This window comes from Chiloscyllium punctatum, chromosome 32 (assembly GCF_047496795.1).
Source record: "Chiloscyllium punctatum isolate Juve2018m chromosome 32, sChiPun1.3, whole genome shotgun sequence".
NCBI lineage: Eukaryota > Metazoa > Chordata > Chondrichthyes > Orectolobiformes > Hemiscylliidae > Chiloscyllium > Chiloscyllium punctatum.
This window is the reverse complement of record NC_092770.1, coordinates 17,671,087-17,690,974: the sequence shown is the minus strand read 5'-3', so window position 1 is coordinate 17,690,974 and position 19,888 is coordinate 17,671,087. Positions and strand designations below refer to the sequence as shown.

Sequence of the window (19,888 nt, the reverse complement as noted above, 5' to 3'; positions counted from 1 at the left end):
TCTGTACCTTATCTCTGTAATTTCACCCAGCCCCAATAATCTTTTGAGATACTGTGCTGCTGGGGGTGAGGGAGGAATGCTCTTCAGAAAGTAGGCGCTGACTCAATGGGCCGAATGGCTTCTTTCAACACTGTAGGGATACAGTGATCTTCCAAATGGCAGCTCATGTTCTGAGACTAGCTTTCAGTCCTAGATTGATTAAGTTCAAATTCCACCATCTGCCATGGATCTCTGGATTACTAGACCAGGAACCTAAATAAAATATTTAACCACACTTTTGATGTACGTCTGTCAGCCGTGCAAATTTACTAATATTTAATCAGAAATAAACAAGTGAATTGGTAATCTGACATTTTGCGTTTTAGCTATGTTCCCCCTCTTCAAACAGCGTTTCAAGATTGTGTCCCTATCCATGGATGGCCGCAGGAACAGTGTCACTGCTTAGGCCTCACTGCTGTAACCATCCTGCAAAGGCCTCTGTCTAACAACCCCACCTCTCCCTTCCCTCCGTCACCCCTCATCTCACCTTCAATAAATGTTGAGTGTGATTCAGGCCTCTGAGTCCCAACTGCCCGGAATACAACATCTTTGATACTGGCTGCAGTTTTCTGGCACCTCTGAATGACATTGGATGCACCTTGCACATGTGATCTCTTTGCAGCATCCTAAGCCAAGAGACAGCGTGACACGTTGTTTGTTACACATTACTTGTTCGGTCCTTACTTATGTGCCACTTAATTAATAATGTTTAGCAGCAAACATCCCTGGAATAATTAACCTTGAGGCTTCTTATAGAGGTTTTAAATGATTACTCTTGACTTTCCATCTAGGTGGAGTGAATCTTGGTGACAGTTTGGGAGGACTGTCAGTCTTTGCTAGCAATGACGATGATCCGTACGTCACTCTTAAAGATACAGTAAGTTGGAGTGTGAAACTTCACAGAATTATTCTTATCCACCTGTCCCTTCCTGTGACTTTTTCTCCTTAATGATCTTGTTGCAGAAATTTTAATGATTACAAAATGTGTAAATTTAATTTAATTAAATTACAATTAATGTGCTCCTACACTCAATATTACAGTAACTTGAAACTTAAAGCAGCATTGTCTGTTGTAGGACCACTATGAAGATGACGATTTCAAAATCAAGCCCACTGACAATCTAATAATTATGGGAAAAGCTGAGAAGGATTGCTGCAGCCTCGAGATATATGGTGAGATTGCCAGTAAAGATCCTAGTGATATTAGACATCCCACTGTCTGAGGTTTTGCCTTTGGTATCTTGGACGAAGCTTCTTGTGTGGGATGATATCAGTGAATGTGAAATCATCTTGGGATTGTGGCATTATGGTGCTTTAATTATTGCTGGTCTGAACCTTCTGCATGTGCTTTAAATTGCTGTCGTGTGAATTGAGTTGTACAGTATACTGTGTAAAGAACTGACCCATATTCTCAATCTGTAGGCATCATGTTAATGTTAGTGTCAGACGAATACTTAAATCCCACTCGAGAGACTTAAGCCTCGAACTATCCAGGCCAATTGAGGGAGTTGACAGCACTGTCAGAAGTGCTGTCTTTCATGGTGAGGGAATGTAAAGGCTTCCTGTGGCACTATTTTGAAGAAGAGTTGGGGACATTCTTCCCAGTCAACAATACTTAGGGGAAAAAAAGCACAAATCGTTTGGTCATTATCATAGTTTTGTTTCTGGGGCCATGCCTTCTACGTTATGTCACAAGTGACTTCACTTGAAAAGCACCTTTTTTGCTATAATGCACGTGGAGCTGTACTGAGTTCATGAAAGGTAGTATACAAAGAAAGTATTTTGCTTTTCATTAGGCTAGATGTATGCAGAGTTCTGCTCATCCATGTTGAATGGTGTTTTGGTTATTGGTGCTGCATTGCATCATGTGTAAGATCTGTTTTTCAAATTTAACGCACTCACACTGTCTCTTGCAGTTCACAACCAGGAGGAACAATCTCTCTATGTCCATCATGACGTGCTGCTTCCTGCCTATCCATTGTCTATTGAATGGCTCAACTTTGATCCAAACCCAGAAAAACTGACAGGTCAGTTTAGAAAAGAACAGTATTCAAGGAAATTTCATCTAGTAGAAGTCATATTGGTCACACTGGTTGTAGTGGTCAAAAGATCAGGCTTTTGGCTGCGAGACTCTCGCTAATAAGGTGAAGACTGATTGGGGTTTTGTCTCTTGAAGCTGTTGTCCACTTCCAGAGCCTGGCCAAGTATGTTGGACAATCCCTGGCTATTTAAAATCTCTTTTGATGCAAGTTGGGTCCTCTGTGGCCACCTCTCCAGAAGCAGATGTTCTGTTGGTGCTTTTTATCCCGTTTTCCTCTCCCATCCCTGACCAGAATATTCTCCTTGTAGGGAATTATGTTGCTGTGGGTAACATGACTCCTGTGATTGACGTGTGGAATCTGGATGCAGTTGATTGTCTGGAACCCGCCTTCAGTCTGGGGAAAAAGAAGACAAAAAAGAAGAAACAGGGCAAAAAGGTATTGTGCCCGTGTAGTTACCATGCTACGGTTGGCTCACATTAGTATTCACTCCATGTTGCTACTGGTTAGTACCGGTCAGACTGACTAATCAGTAGCTGAAGTCTGTCTCCACAGTCTGAGTACGCAGTCAACTGAAAGTCCAGCCTGTTTGTCATTCTTGAAATGTGTTTGATTCTCCACATCACGTTATACGTAAACGATGGTGAAAGGGAGTGGACCACTTCGCTGTCCTTTTTCACTAGCGTTCATCTGCCAACCTGGGCACAGGTCAACTATTGCTCATCTTGGCATCAACGATTGAAGAATTAGGCCTGGTGTCTCTACAATCTACAACTTGTGGTCATTCTGATGTTCTCTTAACAATGGCTCTTTAGCCATGGTCAGATTGTGCTTTTTGTGTGTGTGTAGTGTGTGTGGTGTGTGTGTATGTATGCAGACAGTTGTAACTATGTTGAAAGCCAGTCTACATTGTTTGAAACTTGTTTTTCTGTTAGCATCTCTGGGGAATCGACTAGGAGAGGTAAGCCTAAAATTTCTCATTTGTTAACTTGTTATTTCAGAGTGCAGAGAATTGGGAGGAGGGACATACAGATGCAGTTCTTGATCTATCTTGGAACAAAAACATCAGGTAATATCAGCAGTGGCATATTATTTCCTTTATAAATATGTTCAAATTGTAATGTGGTGAAGAAGGATATTACAAGTTCGGAACCGATTCCAATATGAGCTGAGTCAAACAGTTTGTATGTTTGATGAGGTGATGGGCAAAGCTTTCTGTTTTCCTGCAAGCAATTTTGTTTTTGTAAGTTTTAATGTAAATGCATATTTTATTACATCATAACCTAATAAGTGAATACTAGTGAGTTCCTGTGTTTGCACTAATTCTCTCGCTGATGTGGGTCTATGTAATTAAAGAAAGTGAGGACTGCAGATGCTGGAGAGTCAGAGCCAAAAAGTGTGGTGCTGGAAAAGCACAGCGGGTCAGGCAGCATCCAAGGAGAAGGAGAGTCGATATTTCGGGCATAAGCCCTTCATCAGGAAATAGGGAGGTGGCATGCAAGTCCTTGGCCGCCTCCACCACCATAGATGCCCATGTTGACTCAGTCACCAGGGATGGAGACTGAGAGATCAAGGAAGGGGAGGGAGATGTCCAAGATGGTCCAGGTGAATTTAAGGTCGGGATGGAAGGTGTTAGTGAGGTTGACGAACTGTTCATCCTCCTCTTGGGAGCACAAGGTGGTGCCAATACAATCGTCAATGTGGCAGAGGAAAAGGTGGGGAATGGCGCCAGTGTAAGTGTAGAAAATGGACTATTCCACGTATCCTATCAAGAGGCAGAGATCACTGGGGCGCATGTGGGTCAGATCCCACCACCAGGGATATATTTCCCTCCCCACCCCTATCTGTGTTCTGCAGAGACCATTGCCTCCCTGACTCCCTCGTTGTGTCCATGCCCCGCCCACCAACCCACCCTCCACTCCTGGCACTGTCGCAAGAGGTGTAAAACCTTGCCTAAGCCACCTCCCCTTACCTCCGTCCAAGGCTCCAAAGGATCTTTTCATATCTGGTAGAGTTTTTCCTGCATAGTCACCTAATTTAACCACTGTGTCCATTGCTCTCGATGTGGTCTCTTCTATGTTGCGGAGATGGGACATCAACTTGCAGAGCATTTCAGAAAACATCTCTGGGGCACATGCACCAAACCACCCTGCTGTCCTGTGGCTGACCACTTCAACTCACCCTTCCACTCCCCCAAGGACATGCAAGTCCTGAACCGCCTCCACCACCAAATCCAAGTCACCCAACAACTGGAGGGAGAGACTCCTCAAATCAACTTCCAAATCTCCTCCTCTACCCCCACCCCCCACCCCCAACCTCATCCTGTATTCAAGCCTCCAACCTGGCACTGCCCTCTACCAGTCCATATTCCTTCCCATCTACCTACTCCACCCTCTGCTCTAACCTGCATCCATCTATCGCCTTCCCAGCTGCCCCCACCCCCAACTCTCCTGTTTATCTCTCAACCCCCACCACCATATATACTGATGAAGGGCTTATGCCTGAAACTTTGGCTCTCTTGCTCCTCGGCTGCTACCTGACCTGTGCTTTTCCAACTCCGTAATTAACAACAGGCTGGTCAATGGTTATGGGGAATTAACTGTAAAAACGCTCATTTGACCAACCGCCAGAAGATGGTGCTGTTGGCTTATTTTAATTCATTCATGTCTGTGTCACTTAATGCTAGTAACTAGCAGGGAATGAGAAAGTATTTGGTTTGCTGCTAGTAACCAGTGGGACAGGAGAAAGTAGATGGTTTAATGGTAGTAACTAGCATGCATGTACAAATGAGTGATGTGTGCCTTGTGATCACATGGAGGGGCTGATTGTAATGGTTATAGTTCTAGAACAGATGGTTGCCCCTCGTTTTTGTTCTTGCTCTCAGTGCTTTAATGAAGGAGACCAAAAAATAATTCAGTGCAGCATGATGTTTTCCTGATTTCCTGTAGGGTAGAGACCTATGAGGCCATCACTACAATTGCTTTTGTTGTACTGTAGGAGTGTTCTGGCCAGTGCATCTGCTGATCAGTCAGTGATTCTCTGGGATATGTCTCAGAAGAAACCTGTGACGAATCTCTCTTCACATACAGACAAGGTAAGCAGAAACAAACACTTTCCTTTCAGTACTATTGGCATCTAAACCTAAGAGTCAGGAAGTCGGTGATTCTCTAACTGACCTCTTGCAAACCCGATTTCTCAGCTCTGATTTGCGTAGCCATCGTCTGTTAAAATCATTCGCCTGGTTAGTGACTTTAAAGTGCACTTCCATATATGAGTCTGCCTTGATAAGTACAGCTCTCTTTCATCCTCCCCTTCCTTTGCTCCGTTATTTAAGGTGGTGCTTGTAACCATTTGGACTCTGCACTCAGTGATTCACTCTCTGAACTTCTTCACCTTTCTGTCTCTTTCCTCCTCAAACTCTCTGTAAAACCTACCTCCCGACCAAGCTTTTGGCCGTCTGTCCAAATATTATATGGCTGAATGTCAGATTTTGTTTAATAATGCTCCAGTGGAGTACCTCGGGTTGTTTTCTGTATTTAAAAGCTGTACTGTTACAACTGAGAACGGGCCAGAAAGAGACCTTTCGGCCCCTCAAGCCTGCTTCACCATTCAGAAGATCTCAGCTACTCTGTTTATGTTTGAAATTTCCCATTCTTGTGTACTCTGATTGCCCTTGATTTCCTTGTCTAACAAGAATCTGTCCACTCCTACCTTAAAAATAATCAGTGACCTTCCCTTCAACACCTTCTGAAGCCAATAGTTTCAAAGTCTCTTGATCCTCTGACAGGGAAAATAAACTCCTCATTCCCGTCCTAAAAGGGTAATCCCTAATTTAAAATAACTGTCCCTGATTCTGAACTCTTGCACAACAGGAAACACGTTTTCCTCATCCACCTGATTAAAACAGTTCAGGATCTTGTACACTTCAGTGAAGTCATCCCTCACCTTTCTAAATTCCAATGAAAATAAGCCTAGTCTGTTCAACCTATCCTTGTAAAGCAAACCATCATTCCAATTGTTAATCTTGTAAAACCCCTCAGAACCACCTCCAGTACATTTTTAACCTTAAATAATGAGAGCAAAACTGCACATAGTATTTGAGATGTTGTTTCACCAATGGTCTGTATAACTGAAACTTAATAACCTTATATTTATGTTCAATTCCAGGACAGCATCCTATTAGTCTTCCAGTTTGAGTGTTGTACCTGCATTCTAACTTGTACGCCTCTGCACTTTTGAATTCTGCAGTCATTTTCTGCTAGAGTAATACTCTGTTTTTTCATTCTTCCTGCCAAAGTAAACAACTTCACATTTTCCCACGTTATACTTAATCTTCCAAATTTTGCTGTCACGTTCAACCTGTTTATATCCATCTGCATCCTCTTGTTGCCTTCACAGCATACTTTGCTACCTTGTTGCTGTGTTGGATGTTAATTTAGTGACCCTGCTTTCACACCCCTTATCCATGTTGTAAAGTTGTGAGTGGATGTGACCCCTGAGTCTCTAGATCAAACCCCAGCAATTTTTACATGGTTGTGTGAGTGTAGCAGCCGATTTGTGTTTGATCCCAGTGATACTGCACCTTTCCAATAATGAAAAACCAAAGAAAAATAAAATAGTTGATTGCATTACAATGGATACAAGCACCAGAAATTTATGCTGAAATGCTGATTTAGTACTCCAACTGGAGTATTGTGTATACTTCAGGATACTACACATTAGAAAGGATGAGAAGGCTTTGGAGAAAGTGCAGAGGAAATTTACTAAACTGGCTGTAGGGATCAAAGCTGGAGAGGGAGAGACTGAAGAAAGTAGGGTGGTTCTCACAGCTGAGAAAGTTGAAATTTGATTTATTATTGTCACATGTACCTAGGTACAGTGAAAAGTTTTGTGTGCAGTACAGGGAGATCATACCATACATGCATTAGGATAATAGAGCAGAACAAGGAATACAATGCAGAGATCGTGCAAAAAGAACGAGGTCAAGTTAAATTTAAGAGGTCCACTCAGAAGTCTGATAACAGCAGGGGGTGGGGGAGGATTTCATGAGGGGTTTGGATGGAGTAAATAAGGAGAAGTTGTTTCCAATTCTGGGTTCTGCAGAAGAGTAATTGAACTCAAAGCATTAACTCGGTTTCTTTCTCCACAAATGCATTCAGACCTGACTTTCACTAGCGTTTTGTTTTTATTTCACATCTCCTGCATCATAGTATTTTGCTTTGTATTTTGTAGAAATTGTTTCTGATAGGCTGATGCCAGGGAACAAAGACTTAATGTGACTGGCAAAAGAACCAGAAGTGACATGAAGGAAAACTTTGTTTAAACTTAATGCACAGTTAAGATTTGGACTTCACTCCGTGACAGGGTGGATCGAGATTCATGTTGACCTTTTAAAGGGAACTGATGCTTGTTGAAAGGAGCAAACATTGCAGATTGATACAGAGTGGGAGTAACTGGATTGCACCTTAAAGGTGTTGAAGCACATCTGATGACCTAAATGACCTTCTATGCTATAGTGTTGTATAGTTCAAATCTTCTTTAAGATACTAAACTATCGCCCTGTAGTTAGGTACAAAGCTGCAACGAAAGATACTTTTACAGTAAAATTCAGGCATGCTGACTGCTTATGCATTTGGAATTAAAGCAGAATGTCTACAATTGCTGAGCAGTTTAACACAGTCATGTAGACCCACGACTCTGTAGGATGTTTGGGTCTGGATAAATGAGGAATCCAGTGAAGGTGATGTACTTGCCATGGTTGCTGTACAAACCAAAGCGTGGGTGCTGCTGGCTGTATAGCCACACTTTGTCACCTGCAGCCAGCTGGAGCATTACACTCTGGCTTTGCATCTCCCTGCGCTGACTGTCATCTTCGTCAAAAATCATGGCCTGCACCTCACTGAGATTCTTCATCAGCTTAACGGAGATGGCCTTCCGGGGATGTTTCCCGACATTGAAGGAGAAATAGTAGGCACCTGGGATCTGGCATGTGAAGAAACCACTCAGCTTGTCAAAATGTTTGCCAATGTTGATGTACTCTGTGTCAAATGTAACTGCCTTGTGTCGCAGATTCTCCGTGTTCTCCCCAAGCAGTGACGTTGTTCTGGCTGCAGAAAATGCAGAAGGAAGGCTGTCCTTTGGCCTAGCCGTGAGGCAGCTGAGAGTGGATTGGTTTATTTTCGGTTTAGCAATGGAATGGGAGCTGTTGGAAGTGATGCGATGTAAAGGCAGACTGTTGCCTAGCCAACAGGGTGGCAATTCTGGATAGACCAGGTAGCCAGTGAAGGTTGTGTATGGCCCTATGTTACTATACAGGGCATACTTTGAGTTACCATGCAGCAACAGCCAGACAGTGTCACCTACGTCCAACCTCAGCATCAAGCTCTGGCTCTGCACCTTGCGATTCTTTTGCCGATGCTCATCAAAGGCCATTGCCTGAACCTCGTACCTGTTCTTCATCAGCATGACCGAGAGCATCTTTTGTGGATACTTTCCAACGGTGAATGAGAAATAATAAGCCCCAGGGATTCTGCATATGAGCCTGCCCGTGTCTGGCTGGAAGTCATTCCCAATGTTAACCAAAAGTTTGTCAAATGTAACTGCTTTTTGGAAACCTCCCATCATGCTGCTGGTCCTGGCTGCAGAGAAAGCAGATTGATCATGGAGACTGGAGTGGTAACCATTTGCTTCTGAAAATGGCTGACAGCAGAGAGAATCAACAATTCCCAACAACAGCATGACTCTCGGAATAACCATTTCTTCCTGAAATAAAGAATGGATTTGAATTAACAAGGATTAGAAGTAAATATTGGATAATCTAACTGCGTATTGTTTGTGCAGAAAGTGAGAACTGCAGATGCTGGAGATCAGTGCTGAAAAATGTGTTGCTGGAAAAGCGCAGCAGGTCAGGCAGCATCCAAGGAGCAGGAGAATCGACGTTTCGGGCATAAGCCCTTCTTCAGGAACGTCGATTCTCCTGCTCCTTGGATGCTGCCTGACCTGCTGTGCTTTTCCAGCAACACATTTTTCAGTATATTGTTTGTGTTTGTTCTAATCACCTTCATTTCACAATCTTGGGCTCCATCTGGGATCTACTAAATGAAAGACAACAAAGATACCCACAGTGAAGGTATGTTCGTAACTGGACCAGTTTCTGATTGTTAGATACTCTTAAGAGATGTGTAATTTTGTAATGTTGGATTTACGTTGCAGGATATATGAACCAGAGAGCCCAACTGCCCAGTGTTTATGCTCCATTTGAGCCCCTCTCAACTCTCATTGAAATCCAATCAGTATATTCTTCAGTTTCATCCTCCTTTATCCTTATCTGACTTCCTCCTGAACACACTGATGCAATTCACAGCACGTGGTAGCAACTTGCACATTCTTACCACACCCCAGATGAAGTGTCTTTTGAAATGCTAGTTATTTTCTTGTTGACTGTCATATTCATGGTGTATAGTTACTTGGTTTTACTCATCGTTGAAAGCAGTCTCCCTGTGCCTGTTCAAACTCATTTTAAATGAGTTAACCTACTCTTCGCCTTCTCATCGAGAGAGAAGAGATCAAGCCTGTTCCCTTTTTATCTGATGGATATAATTGGAAACGTCAATGTGATAATGATGTTACTGGACTGGTAATCCTGAGGACTGGACTAACGTTGAGAGAACTTGAGTTTAAATCTCACCATGGCATCTGGAGGAATATAAACTCAATTAAAATGCTACTCCCCATAACAGTCTTAGTGCAGGATTGTTGTAACAGTACATCTGGTTTATTAATATCATTCATGGAGGAATTCTGAAGGGAACCCCCAGAAATATGACTCCTGACTGCCCTCTGAATTAGTGTTACCCAGCAGAAATTTGTTAGGATTTTGGAGTTTTATTTAATCTTTCCACTTGGCAGGTAACAAGAGCATTGACTGGTGCTGGTGACAGAGCAATTTAAAATAATGTTTAATCAAACGGAAACACTAAACAGCTTGATCTATTAAAAGTACTTAAAATCTCAGAAATAATTTTCTGAACAGCTGTTGCACTGTTCACAAGGACATGTAAGTTTGTGTAGCAGTTTTAGAACATTTCACAATGCTCTGTTGGAATTATGATTTGGTGTCTCTAAAGACTTTAAGCATCTTTATAACTTCTTGTAATGAAGAAGCGAGAGGATGTGGTTCCTGCTTGTGAAAGTCTTCCTCTGGAGGAAATCAGATCTACTGTGTTCCAGATGCGTGCATCTTGAAAGTGAAATAAATGGTTATAGATATTACACTGGCCTGAATGATGGTCATAGAGTCATACAGCACGGAAACAGATCCTTCGGTCCAACCGGTATCTCAAACCAAACTAGTCCCACCTGTCTGCTCTTGGCAGTTCTTATTCATGTGTGTTTACAGTGCGCAGTGTCTCTCCCTATGTGTTTATGCATTGTGTTCTTGATAATTGATGTCATTATTTACACAGAGCGTTAATTCTGAGAGAGACTGGAAAAATCTATATCCACTATCTTTCTAAAGTGGAGTTATGACCAAAGATTTCTTTAATCTAATACTTTATTAACGTAACAATTCAAAAGGGGCTTCAGGAGCAGAGGTAACCTATCCTCAGCCTTCTCGTTAAGAGAGAAGAGATTAAGCCTGTTCCTTTTTTTCCCTGATGGGTATAATTGGAAACATCAGCATAATGATGATGATACTGGATTGGTAATCATGAGGATTGGACTAATGTCGCGAGAACTTGAGTTTAAATCTCACCACAGTGTCTGGAGGAATATAAACTCAATTAAAATCTGGATTATACATTCAGGAAAAAAGAGAGCAGTTTGAAAGCAAGCAGCATCTTCGACTTTATTAATGGAGGCTTTGAGTCTAAGGAGGTTTAATTGAATTTGTATCTCACACTAATTGGGCTTCAGCTAGAATATTATGTTTAATTTTGGGCACTTGAGGAAAAATATGAAAATATTGGAGGGAGTGGAAGAAAAGATTCATGAGAACGGAATGCGAAATTGAGTTATGAAGGTAAGTTGAGCAAAGATTGTTTTCCTTGGATGAAATAAGGCTGAGAGAAGATCCAATAGAGGTATTCAAAATTTGAGAGATGAGGCAGAGTAGAAAGGGAGAACTTGTTCCCTCCTGACAGGATCAAGGGTATGAGATTGTAGATTTAAAGTAATTGAGAAAAGAAGCAAAAATGCTGAGGGCAGCTTTCTTTGCACACAGTGGTTAAGGTTTGGGATGTACTGTCTGTGAATGTGGTGGAAACACCTTCAGTTGATGCATTCAAAATGACTTTGTTCACCGAAAAGGAAGAATGTGCAGTTTATGTGGAGAATGTCAGAGAATGGTATTGTAAACTGCTGAGTTGGAGAGCTAGTGTGGACACTTTTAATCACTTGGGACATGGGTGTAGCTGGCTGGCCAGCACTTATTGGCAACAATGGGACAAAAGGCCTTCCCTTGTGCTTGTAATAATGTTGTGATTCTTTCACCATCAGCTCTGGGTTTCCGTTTGTGCATTATTCCTAGAATGGGCATTGATGTCAACTCCAGGTGGTGTTCTGATTATGCTGTTGAATCAATTTGCAAAGGAGAGTTCACAACTGTTGGGGGCTCCACAGTCTCCACTGACTGATTTCAATCAAAATCCTTTCATTCCCTCAAATATCTTAATTCTTCATCCCTGGACAGTCCATTCCACAGCTTGTTTGAAGATGGTATATCTTCCTTCATTTTAAACTCCAGTTCATGTGCAGCAGAGCATTTGGCACTGGTAAAATCTGGATTAAAATGCTCCTCACCATAACAATCTTACTGCAGGATTGTTGTAACAGTACATCTAGTTTATTAATATCATTCATGGAGGAATTCTGAAGGGAACTCCCAGAAATGTGACTCCTGACTGCCCTCTGAATTAGTGTTACCCAACAGAAATTTGTTAGGATTTTGGAATTTGAATCTTTCCACTTGGCAGGCAACAAGAGCATTGACTGGTGCTGGTGACAGAGCAATTTAAAATAATGTTTAATCAAATGGAAACACTAAACAGCTTGTTAGGTTGGTCTACTGGTATTCATTTATCAGTTCTCTGAGGACTGTTGAATAATGTTTGCTGATCCCCCTCTGGAAACAGAAATAGTTCCAGCCATTTTGCTCCATGGGATTTGTAGAGTTTAAATGATGGATGGAGTGTGCCAGTTGATGTAAAAGAAAAACATTCTAAACATGCTTTGTGGAATTAGTCATAGAGATGTACAGCGTGGAAACAGACCCTTCAGTCCAACCAGGTATCCCAACCCAAACTAGTCCCACCTGCCAGCACCCGGCCCATATCCCTCCCAACCCTTCCTATTCATATACCCATCCAAATGCCTCTTAAATGTTGCAATTGTACCAGCCTCCACCACATCCTCTGGCAGCTCATTCCATACACGTACCACCCTCTGCGTGAAAAAGTTGCCCCTTAGGTCTCTTTTATATCTTTCCCCTCTCACCCTAAACCCATGCCCTCTAGTTCTGGACTCCCCGACCCCAGGGAAAAAACTTTGCCTATTTATCCTATCCATGCTCCTCATAATTTTGTGAACCTCTATAAGGTCACCCCTCAGCCTCCGACGCTCCAGGGAAAACAGTCCCAGCCTGTTCAGCCTCTCCCTGTAGCTCAGATCCTCCAACCCTGGCACCATCCTTGTAAATCTTTTCTGAACCTTTTCAAGTTTCACAACATCTTTCCGATAGGAAGGAGACCAGAATTGCACGCAATATTCCAACAGTAGCCTAACCAATGTCCTGTACAGCCCCAACATGACCTCCCAATTCCTGTACTCAATACTCTGACCAATAAAGGAAAGCATACCAAACGCCGCCTTCACTATCCTATCTACCTGTGACTCCACTTTCAAGGAGCTATGAACCTGCACTCCAAGGTCTCTTTGTTCAGCAACACTCCCTAGGACCTTGCCATTGAGTGTATAAGTCCTGCTAAGATTTGCTTTCTCAAAATGCAGCACCTCACATTTAGCTGAATTAAACTCCATCTGCCACTTCTCAGCCCATTGGCCCATCTGGTCAAGATCCTGTTGTAATCTGAGGTAACCCACTTCGCTGTCCACTACACCTCCAATTTTGGTGTCATCTGCAAACTTACTAAATGTACCTCTTCTGCTCGCATCCAAATCATTTATGTAAATGACAAAAAGTAGAGGACCCAGCACCGATCCTTGTGGCACTCCACTGGTCATTGGCCTCCAGTCTGAAAAACAACTCTCCACCACCACCCTCTGTCTTCTACCTTTGAGCCAGTTCTGTATCCAAATGGCTAGTTCTCCATGTATTCCATGAGATCTAACCTTGCTAATCAGTCTCCCATGAGGAACCTTGTCGAACGCCTTACTGAAGTCCATGTAGATCACATCTACTGATCTGCCCTCATCAATCTTCTTTTTTACTTCATCAAAAAACTCAATCAAGTTTGTGAGACATGATTTCCCACGCACAAAGCCATGTTGACTATCCCGAATCAGTCCTTGCCTTTCCAAATACACATATATCCTGTCCCTCAGGATTCCCTCCAACAACTTGCCCACCACCAAGGTCAGGCTCACTGGTCTATAGTGAGGTAAAAACAATGACTGCAGATGCTGGAAACCACATTCTGGATTAGTGGTGCTGGAAGAGCACAGCAGTTCAGGCAGCATCCAAGGAGCAGTGAAATCGACGTTTCGGGCAAAAGCCCTTCATCAGGAATAAAGGCAGTGAGCCTGAAGCGTGGAGAGATAAGCTAGAGGAGGGTGTGGGTGGGGAGAAAGTAGCATAGAGTATAATGGGGGAGGGGATGAAGGTGATGGGTCAGGGAGGAGAGGGTGGAGTGGATAGGTGGAAAATGAGATAGGCAGGTCGGACAAGTCATGGGGACAATGCTGAGCTGGAAGTTTGGAACTAGGGTGAGGTGGGGGAAGGGGAAATGAGGAAACTGTTGAAGTCCACATTGATGCCCTGGGGTTGAAGTGTTCCGATGCGGAAGATGAGGTGAGACTTTATAAAGCTCTGGTTAGGCCCCATTTGGAGTACTGTGTCCAGTTTTGGTCCCCACACCTCAGGAAGGACATACTGGCACTGGAACGTGTCCAGCGGAGATTCACACGGATGACCCCTGGAATGGTAGGCCTAACATATGAGGAATGGCTGAGGATATTGGAATTGTATTCATTGGAGTTTAGAAGATTAAGGGGAGACTTAATAGAGACGTACAAGATAATACATGGCTTGGAAAGAGTGGATTCTAGGAAATTGTTTCCGTTAGGTGAGGAGACTAGGACCCGTGGACACAGCCTTAGAATTAGAGGGGGTAAATTCAGAACAGAAATGCGGAGACATTTCTTCAGCCAGAGAGTGGTGGGCCTGTGGAATTCATTGCTGCAGAGTGCAGTGGAGCCAGGACGCTAAATGTCTTCAAGGCAGAGATTGATGGATTCTTGTTGTCTCGGGGAATTAAGGGCTATGGGGAGAATGCGGGTAAGTGGAGTTGAAGTGCCCAGCAGCCATGATCGAATGGCGGAGTGGACTCGATGGGCCGAATGGCCTTACTTCCACTCCTATGTCTTATGGTCTATATCTTCCATATCCTTTTCCACAGTAAATACTGATGCAAAATATTCATTTAGTATCTCCCCCATTTTCTGTGGCTCCACACAAAGGCCGCCTTGCTGATCTTTGAGGAGCCCTATTCTCTCCCCAGTTACCCTTTTGTCCTTTAATATATTTGTAAAAACCCTTTGGATTCTCCTTAATTCTATTTGCCAAAGCTATCTCATGTCCCCGTTTTGCCCTCCTGATTTCCCTCTTAAGTATACTCCTACTTTCTTTATACTCTTCTAAGGATTCACTCGATCTATCCTGTCTATACCTGACATATGCTCCCTTCTTTTTCTTAAACAAACCCTCAATTTCTTTAGTCATCCAGCATTCCCTACACCTACCAGCCTTCCTTTTCACCCTGACAGGAATATACTTTCTCTGGATTCTTGCTATCTCATTTCTGAAGGCTTCCCATTTTTCAGCCGTCCCTTTACCTGCGAATATCTGCCTCCAAACAGCTTTTGAAAGTTATTGCCTAATACCGTCAAAATTGGCCTTTCTCCAATTTAGAACTTCAACTTTTAGATCTGGTCTATCCTTTTCCATCACTGTTTTAAAACGAATAGAGTTATGGTCGCTGGCCCCAAAGTGCACCCCCAGACACCTCAGTCACCTGCCCTGACTTATTTCCCAAGAGTAGGTCAAGTTTTGCACCTTCTCTAGTAGGTACATCCATATACTGAATCAGAAAATTGTCTTGTACACACTTAAGAAATTCCTCTCCATCTTAACCTTTAACACTATGGCAGTCCCAGTCGATGTTTGGAAAGTTAAAATCCCCTACCATAACCACCATATTCTTACAGATAGCTGAGATCTCCTTACAAATTTGTTTCTCAATTTCCCTCTGACTATTGGGGGGTATATAATACAATCCCAATAAGGTGATCATCCCTTTCTTATTTCTCAGTTCCACTCAAATAACTTTCCTCGATGTATTTCCAGGAATATCCTCCCTTAGCACAGCTGTGATGTTATCCCTTATCAAAAATGCCACTCCCCTTCTCTTTTGCCTCCCTTTCTATCCTTCCTGTAGCATTTGTATCCTGGAACATTAAGCTGCCAGTCCTGCCCATCCCTGAGCCATGTTTCCGTAATTGCTATGATATCCCAGTCCCATGTTCCGAACCATGCCCTGAGTTCATCTGCCTTCCCTGTTAGGCCCCTTGCATTGAAATAAATGCAGTTTAATTTATTAGTCCTACCTTGTCCCTGCCTGCCTTGACTGTTTGACTCACGTCTGTTCTCAGTTGTACCCGTCTCAGATTGATCTCTTTCCTCACTATCTCCCTGGGTCCCACCCCCCCCACCTTACAAGTTTAAATCCTCCCAAGCAGTTCTAGCAAATTTAACTGCAAGTATATTAGTCCCCTTCCAATTTAGGTGCAATCTGTCCTTCTTGTACAGGTCACTTCTACCCCAAAAGAGATTCCAATGAACCAAAAATGTGAGTCCTTCTCCCATACACCAGCTCCTCAGCCATGCATTCATCTGCTCTATCCTCCTATTCCTGCCCTCACTGGCTCGTAGCACTGGGAGTAATCCAGATATTACTACCCTTGAGGACCTTCTTTTTAAATTTCTACCTAACTCTCTGTAATCTCCCTTCAGAGTCTCAACCTTTTTTCCCTTCCAATGTCGTTGGTTCCAATGTGGACAGTGACCTCTTGCTGGCCCCTCTCCCTGTGAGAACATTCTGCACCCTCTCTGAGACATCCTTGATCCTGGCACCAGGGAAACAACACACCATTCTGCTTTTTCTCTGCTGGCCACAGAAACGTCTGTCTGTACCTCTGACTACAGAATCCCCTAACACAATTGATCTCTTGGAAGCCGACGTACCCCTAGTTGCATTCGAGCCAGTCTCAATACCAGGAACTTGGCTGTTAGTGCTACATTCCCCTGAGAATCCATCACCCCCTACATTTTCCAAAACAGCATACCTGTTTGAAATGGGTATACGCACAAAAGACTCCTGCTCTAGTTGCCTACCTCTCTTACCCTTCCTGGAGTTAACCCATCTATGTGACTGTATCTGAGACTTTCCCCCCCTTTCTATAACTGCTATCCATCACATACTGTTGCTGTTGCAAATTCCTCATTGCTTCTATTTGTCTCTCCAACCGATCCACTTGATCTGATAAGATTCGCATCCAACAGCATTTATGGCAGACATAATCCGCAGTAACCCTTAAACTCTCTTTAAACTCCCACATCTGACAAGAAGTACATATCACTGTGAAGGCCATTTTTGCTCCTTCACAATCTACAGACCCAGAAAATAACACCGTCTTCTTCCTCTACAAACACTGCCCCAGGTTAAATTAATAGCTATGGCTTATATTTTAAGTTTATTCAAAAGACTTATCTCCAAAAACACATAATCAAGAAAGAATCCACTGTACCCACTACTGCAGCCTTTCTCTAGGACAGACTTAAAACAACAGTTAACTTATCTGATGCGGTGCTGTGAACTTCGCCCAACAGTTCCTCCAAGATTAGTTGTGAATTTCACTGTTTGTTAATTTTCCCAGATGCACTCCGATGTCCAGCGATACACGAATTCAAACGGCAAAGGCAGTAACTGTGCAGGTTTTCTCTCTCTCACTCTCCTGCACTGACCTCACCATGTGCATTCTCTAACCTCCTTCAGCAAATGGGGCTTAGTATACTGATAATTTCAATCATGCAGTGACATTTGACTGGGAGCGAACGTGCACATGGCTATTTACACAGGTTCAGTGACTAGGATTTAATCTGTTTAACCTGTACCTGGCCCTTGCAGAGTCCATTCTGTACATTGATCATTGAATCACCTGAAGTAGTGTTTCACAAGTTAGTTTTGAATTCTGTTCTCTGCCACCCCAGCCCCACTTCAAACACTGGCCACATCCACTGCTCCTTTTGATCAGCAGGATAATCTGGTTGAAGCTTAGAATACTGAGAGGCTTGGAAAGAGTGATGTGAAGATGATGTTTCCCCTTGTGGGAGAGACGAGGACCCGGGGGCACAACCTCCGAGTGAAGGAAATAACCCTTGAGAACTGAAATGAGGAGCAGTTTCTTCAGCTGGAGAGTGATGGATCTGTGGAATTCATTGCTACAAAAGGCTCTGGAAGTCCAGTCATTGAGTGTATTTAAGACAGAAATGGATAGGTTCTTGATTGGTAAGGGTGCTTAAGGGTAACAGGTAGGAGAATGGGGTTGAAAAACATTTCAGTTGTGATTGAAACTGTTGCAGCATTCAACGGGCTGAATAGCCAATTCTGCTTCTATATCTTGTTGTTTTTAGACCCAGTGGAACAAACACGTGACATTACCAGCCCCTCTTAGTCCTCAAAACATCAATCATTTCACTTTTTGTCTGTTTAAATCAATTCCCTCTTTTAGCTGTTGCTGCACCAAAATCATTTCAATTCTCAGTCCTGTAGGTTTATTTGTTACGGTGCACATGGCTGTCCTACTAAACTGTTATAAAGTATGCTCTGGCTTCACTCTACTGGTTTAAACAAAAGAACCAGTTATAAATAGCAAATAAACACTCATTCAGAAAATTAAAAATAATCCTGAAGTATTTAGAAAAAGTAAATATACTTACAAGAAGGGCAATAGGATTTTGATCTGTGAAGCGGTGGAATATAAATACTGAATAATTAAAATGCAGACTACTCTTATTGAAGCTCTCTGATTCTGCAGGCTTGTGAATACAAGGTCAGTGCTATGTCTTTGTGGATTTCTCATTGCCTTGTATGAGGCGCACTTTTGTACATTCTGGTTTACATGTTAGTGTTTAGTGCCAACTGAATAAAAGGTGCCATGTACCATTAAGAATAGGGATCAGCAAACTAAATTCCCAAAAGTATTCATTTTGTTCATCAGCATTCCAACAGCTTACCATCATTCCACTGTAGTGTAAGCTCATTCCGCTAAAACACTAATTTTAATATTGTTGCTGATCCTCGTATTAGTCTGAGGAGGAGCTTTAACTGAATGTTAGACATGGCAAATCTACAAGGGATGTTTGAATATTTAAAGGTGCTTTTACTTGGTCCCATGCTATTGACAGGCCCTAGTTATGCACTTCTTTATGAGCATTTGAGATATGTGTGGGTGATGTATGGTATTTGAGCCATAGTCATCAGCATCAGGGTCTAGGTGCAGGGGCAGACATTTAAGACCAAGTCAAAGGCCCTTCTTATAAGAAATATTTTCTATTTTAATTGTTACATTCACAGCAAGATTGCCCTGATGTTGATCATACCCTGTTTTCAGCTCAGTGAGAATATGGTCCCTCCTCAGTCTAGGGCTTAACCTAGTCCAATTCCTATGTAAACAATTCAGTCTGAACTGCCCTGTGCAATGGACTGGCAAAGTACTCAATTGTATCAGAGCCACCTCAGATATCCAAGACAGCCCACTGTTACCTCTTCAAAGGAACTGGGGAAGGGCAATAATGCCAAAGGTGCCTATGCTCCAAGAATTCTATACTGTTTAAATTACTTACAGCCTTTGTATTTAAGCTGTGTGCTTTGATCTTGCGTAATTCCCCTGCTGTCGGCATTGGCTGGAAACAAGGACTTGGATTGGCAACAGAGATTTCATATGACTCAAGAAATTTGTGAGCAATGCAGTCAGATTGCATCCGGTAAATAAATTCTCCACTCAGAGTGAGCAATTCTGTTAACAGTCTTGGACAGCAATGTAAACAACTGTAAAGCATTTTTCCAAGCTGGGTGCCTGTAAGGAATCTGTTGCATGTTTCAGTGAGCAAATAGAATTGTTAATGCATGATGCAAGGGAATTGCAATGTCATGTTGGAACTAATGAGAATCATTGAAGTTTGTTGTGCACAGTTAACCATCTTCTGTCTAACTTAATTGTCTTGTTTTTGTTTCCTGGGTTCCAGAAAACCGCAGGAAGATTAGCTTTTTCCTTGTTTCCGGTGAAATTTTAAATTGGCTTCAAAGCAATCCCCTTCCATTCATAATTTTTAAGTCTGATCCCCAGAGAAGATAATTACAGGGAGTTGCCTGCCAGTGTGCAATTTGCCCACTAACCCCATCTATGTCAGCCTCCAAATTAGATCACTCATTAATTCCAAACGTTACTTGAATTTTGGTACATCCGAATGTTGAACGCTGCTCGATGAGATTCTGTAGGATGTAACTGCTGTT

General features: G+C 42.7%; 2 protein-coding genes across 5 annotated transcripts in view; one reads left to right on the top strand and one right to left on the bottom strand.

Annotated features, from left to right (window-relative positions):
• pwp1 (PWP1 homolog, endonuclein) overlaps positions 1-19,888 on the top strand; it is a 43,613-nt gene that overhangs the window by 9,174 nt on the left and 14,551 nt on the right. For both annotated transcript variants that reach the window (XM_072551780.1, XM_072551779.1), the window contains 6 exons: positions 831-916; positions 1,116-1,212; positions 1,956-2,066; positions 2,389-2,516; positions 3,080-3,147; positions 5,076-5,172. In XM_072551780.1, the coding sequence (XP_072407881.1) occupies positions 831-916; positions 1,116-1,212; positions 1,956-2,066; positions 2,389-2,516; positions 3,080-3,147; positions 5,076-5,172 (587 nt within the window). The remainder of the gene's footprint in view (positions 1-830; positions 917-1,115; positions 1,213-1,955; positions 2,067-2,388; positions 2,517-3,079; positions 3,148-5,075; positions 5,173-19,888) is intronic.
• Positions 7,071-18,438, bottom strand: c1qtnf13 (C1q and TNF related 13). Of its 3 annotated transcripts, none has more exons than XM_072551782.1 (2): positions 18,313-18,438; positions 7,071-8,840 (listed from the first exon to the last, which is right to left on the bottom strand). In XM_072551782.1, exon 2 carries the CDS (start codon positions 8,832-8,834, stop codon positions 7,758-7,760), a length of 1,077 nt encoding a protein of 358 aa, XP_072407883.1. In that variant the 5' UTR covers positions 8,835-8,840; positions 18,313-18,438; the 3' UTR covers positions 7,071-7,757. The 3 variants fall into 3 exon arrangements, with proteins under 3 accessions (XP_072407883.1, XP_072407882.1, XP_072407884.1); XM_072551781.1 differs by lacking the exon at positions 18,313-18,438 and adding an exon at positions 17,488-17,551; XM_072551783.1 differs by lacking the exon at positions 18,313-18,438 and adding an exon at positions 17,121-17,206.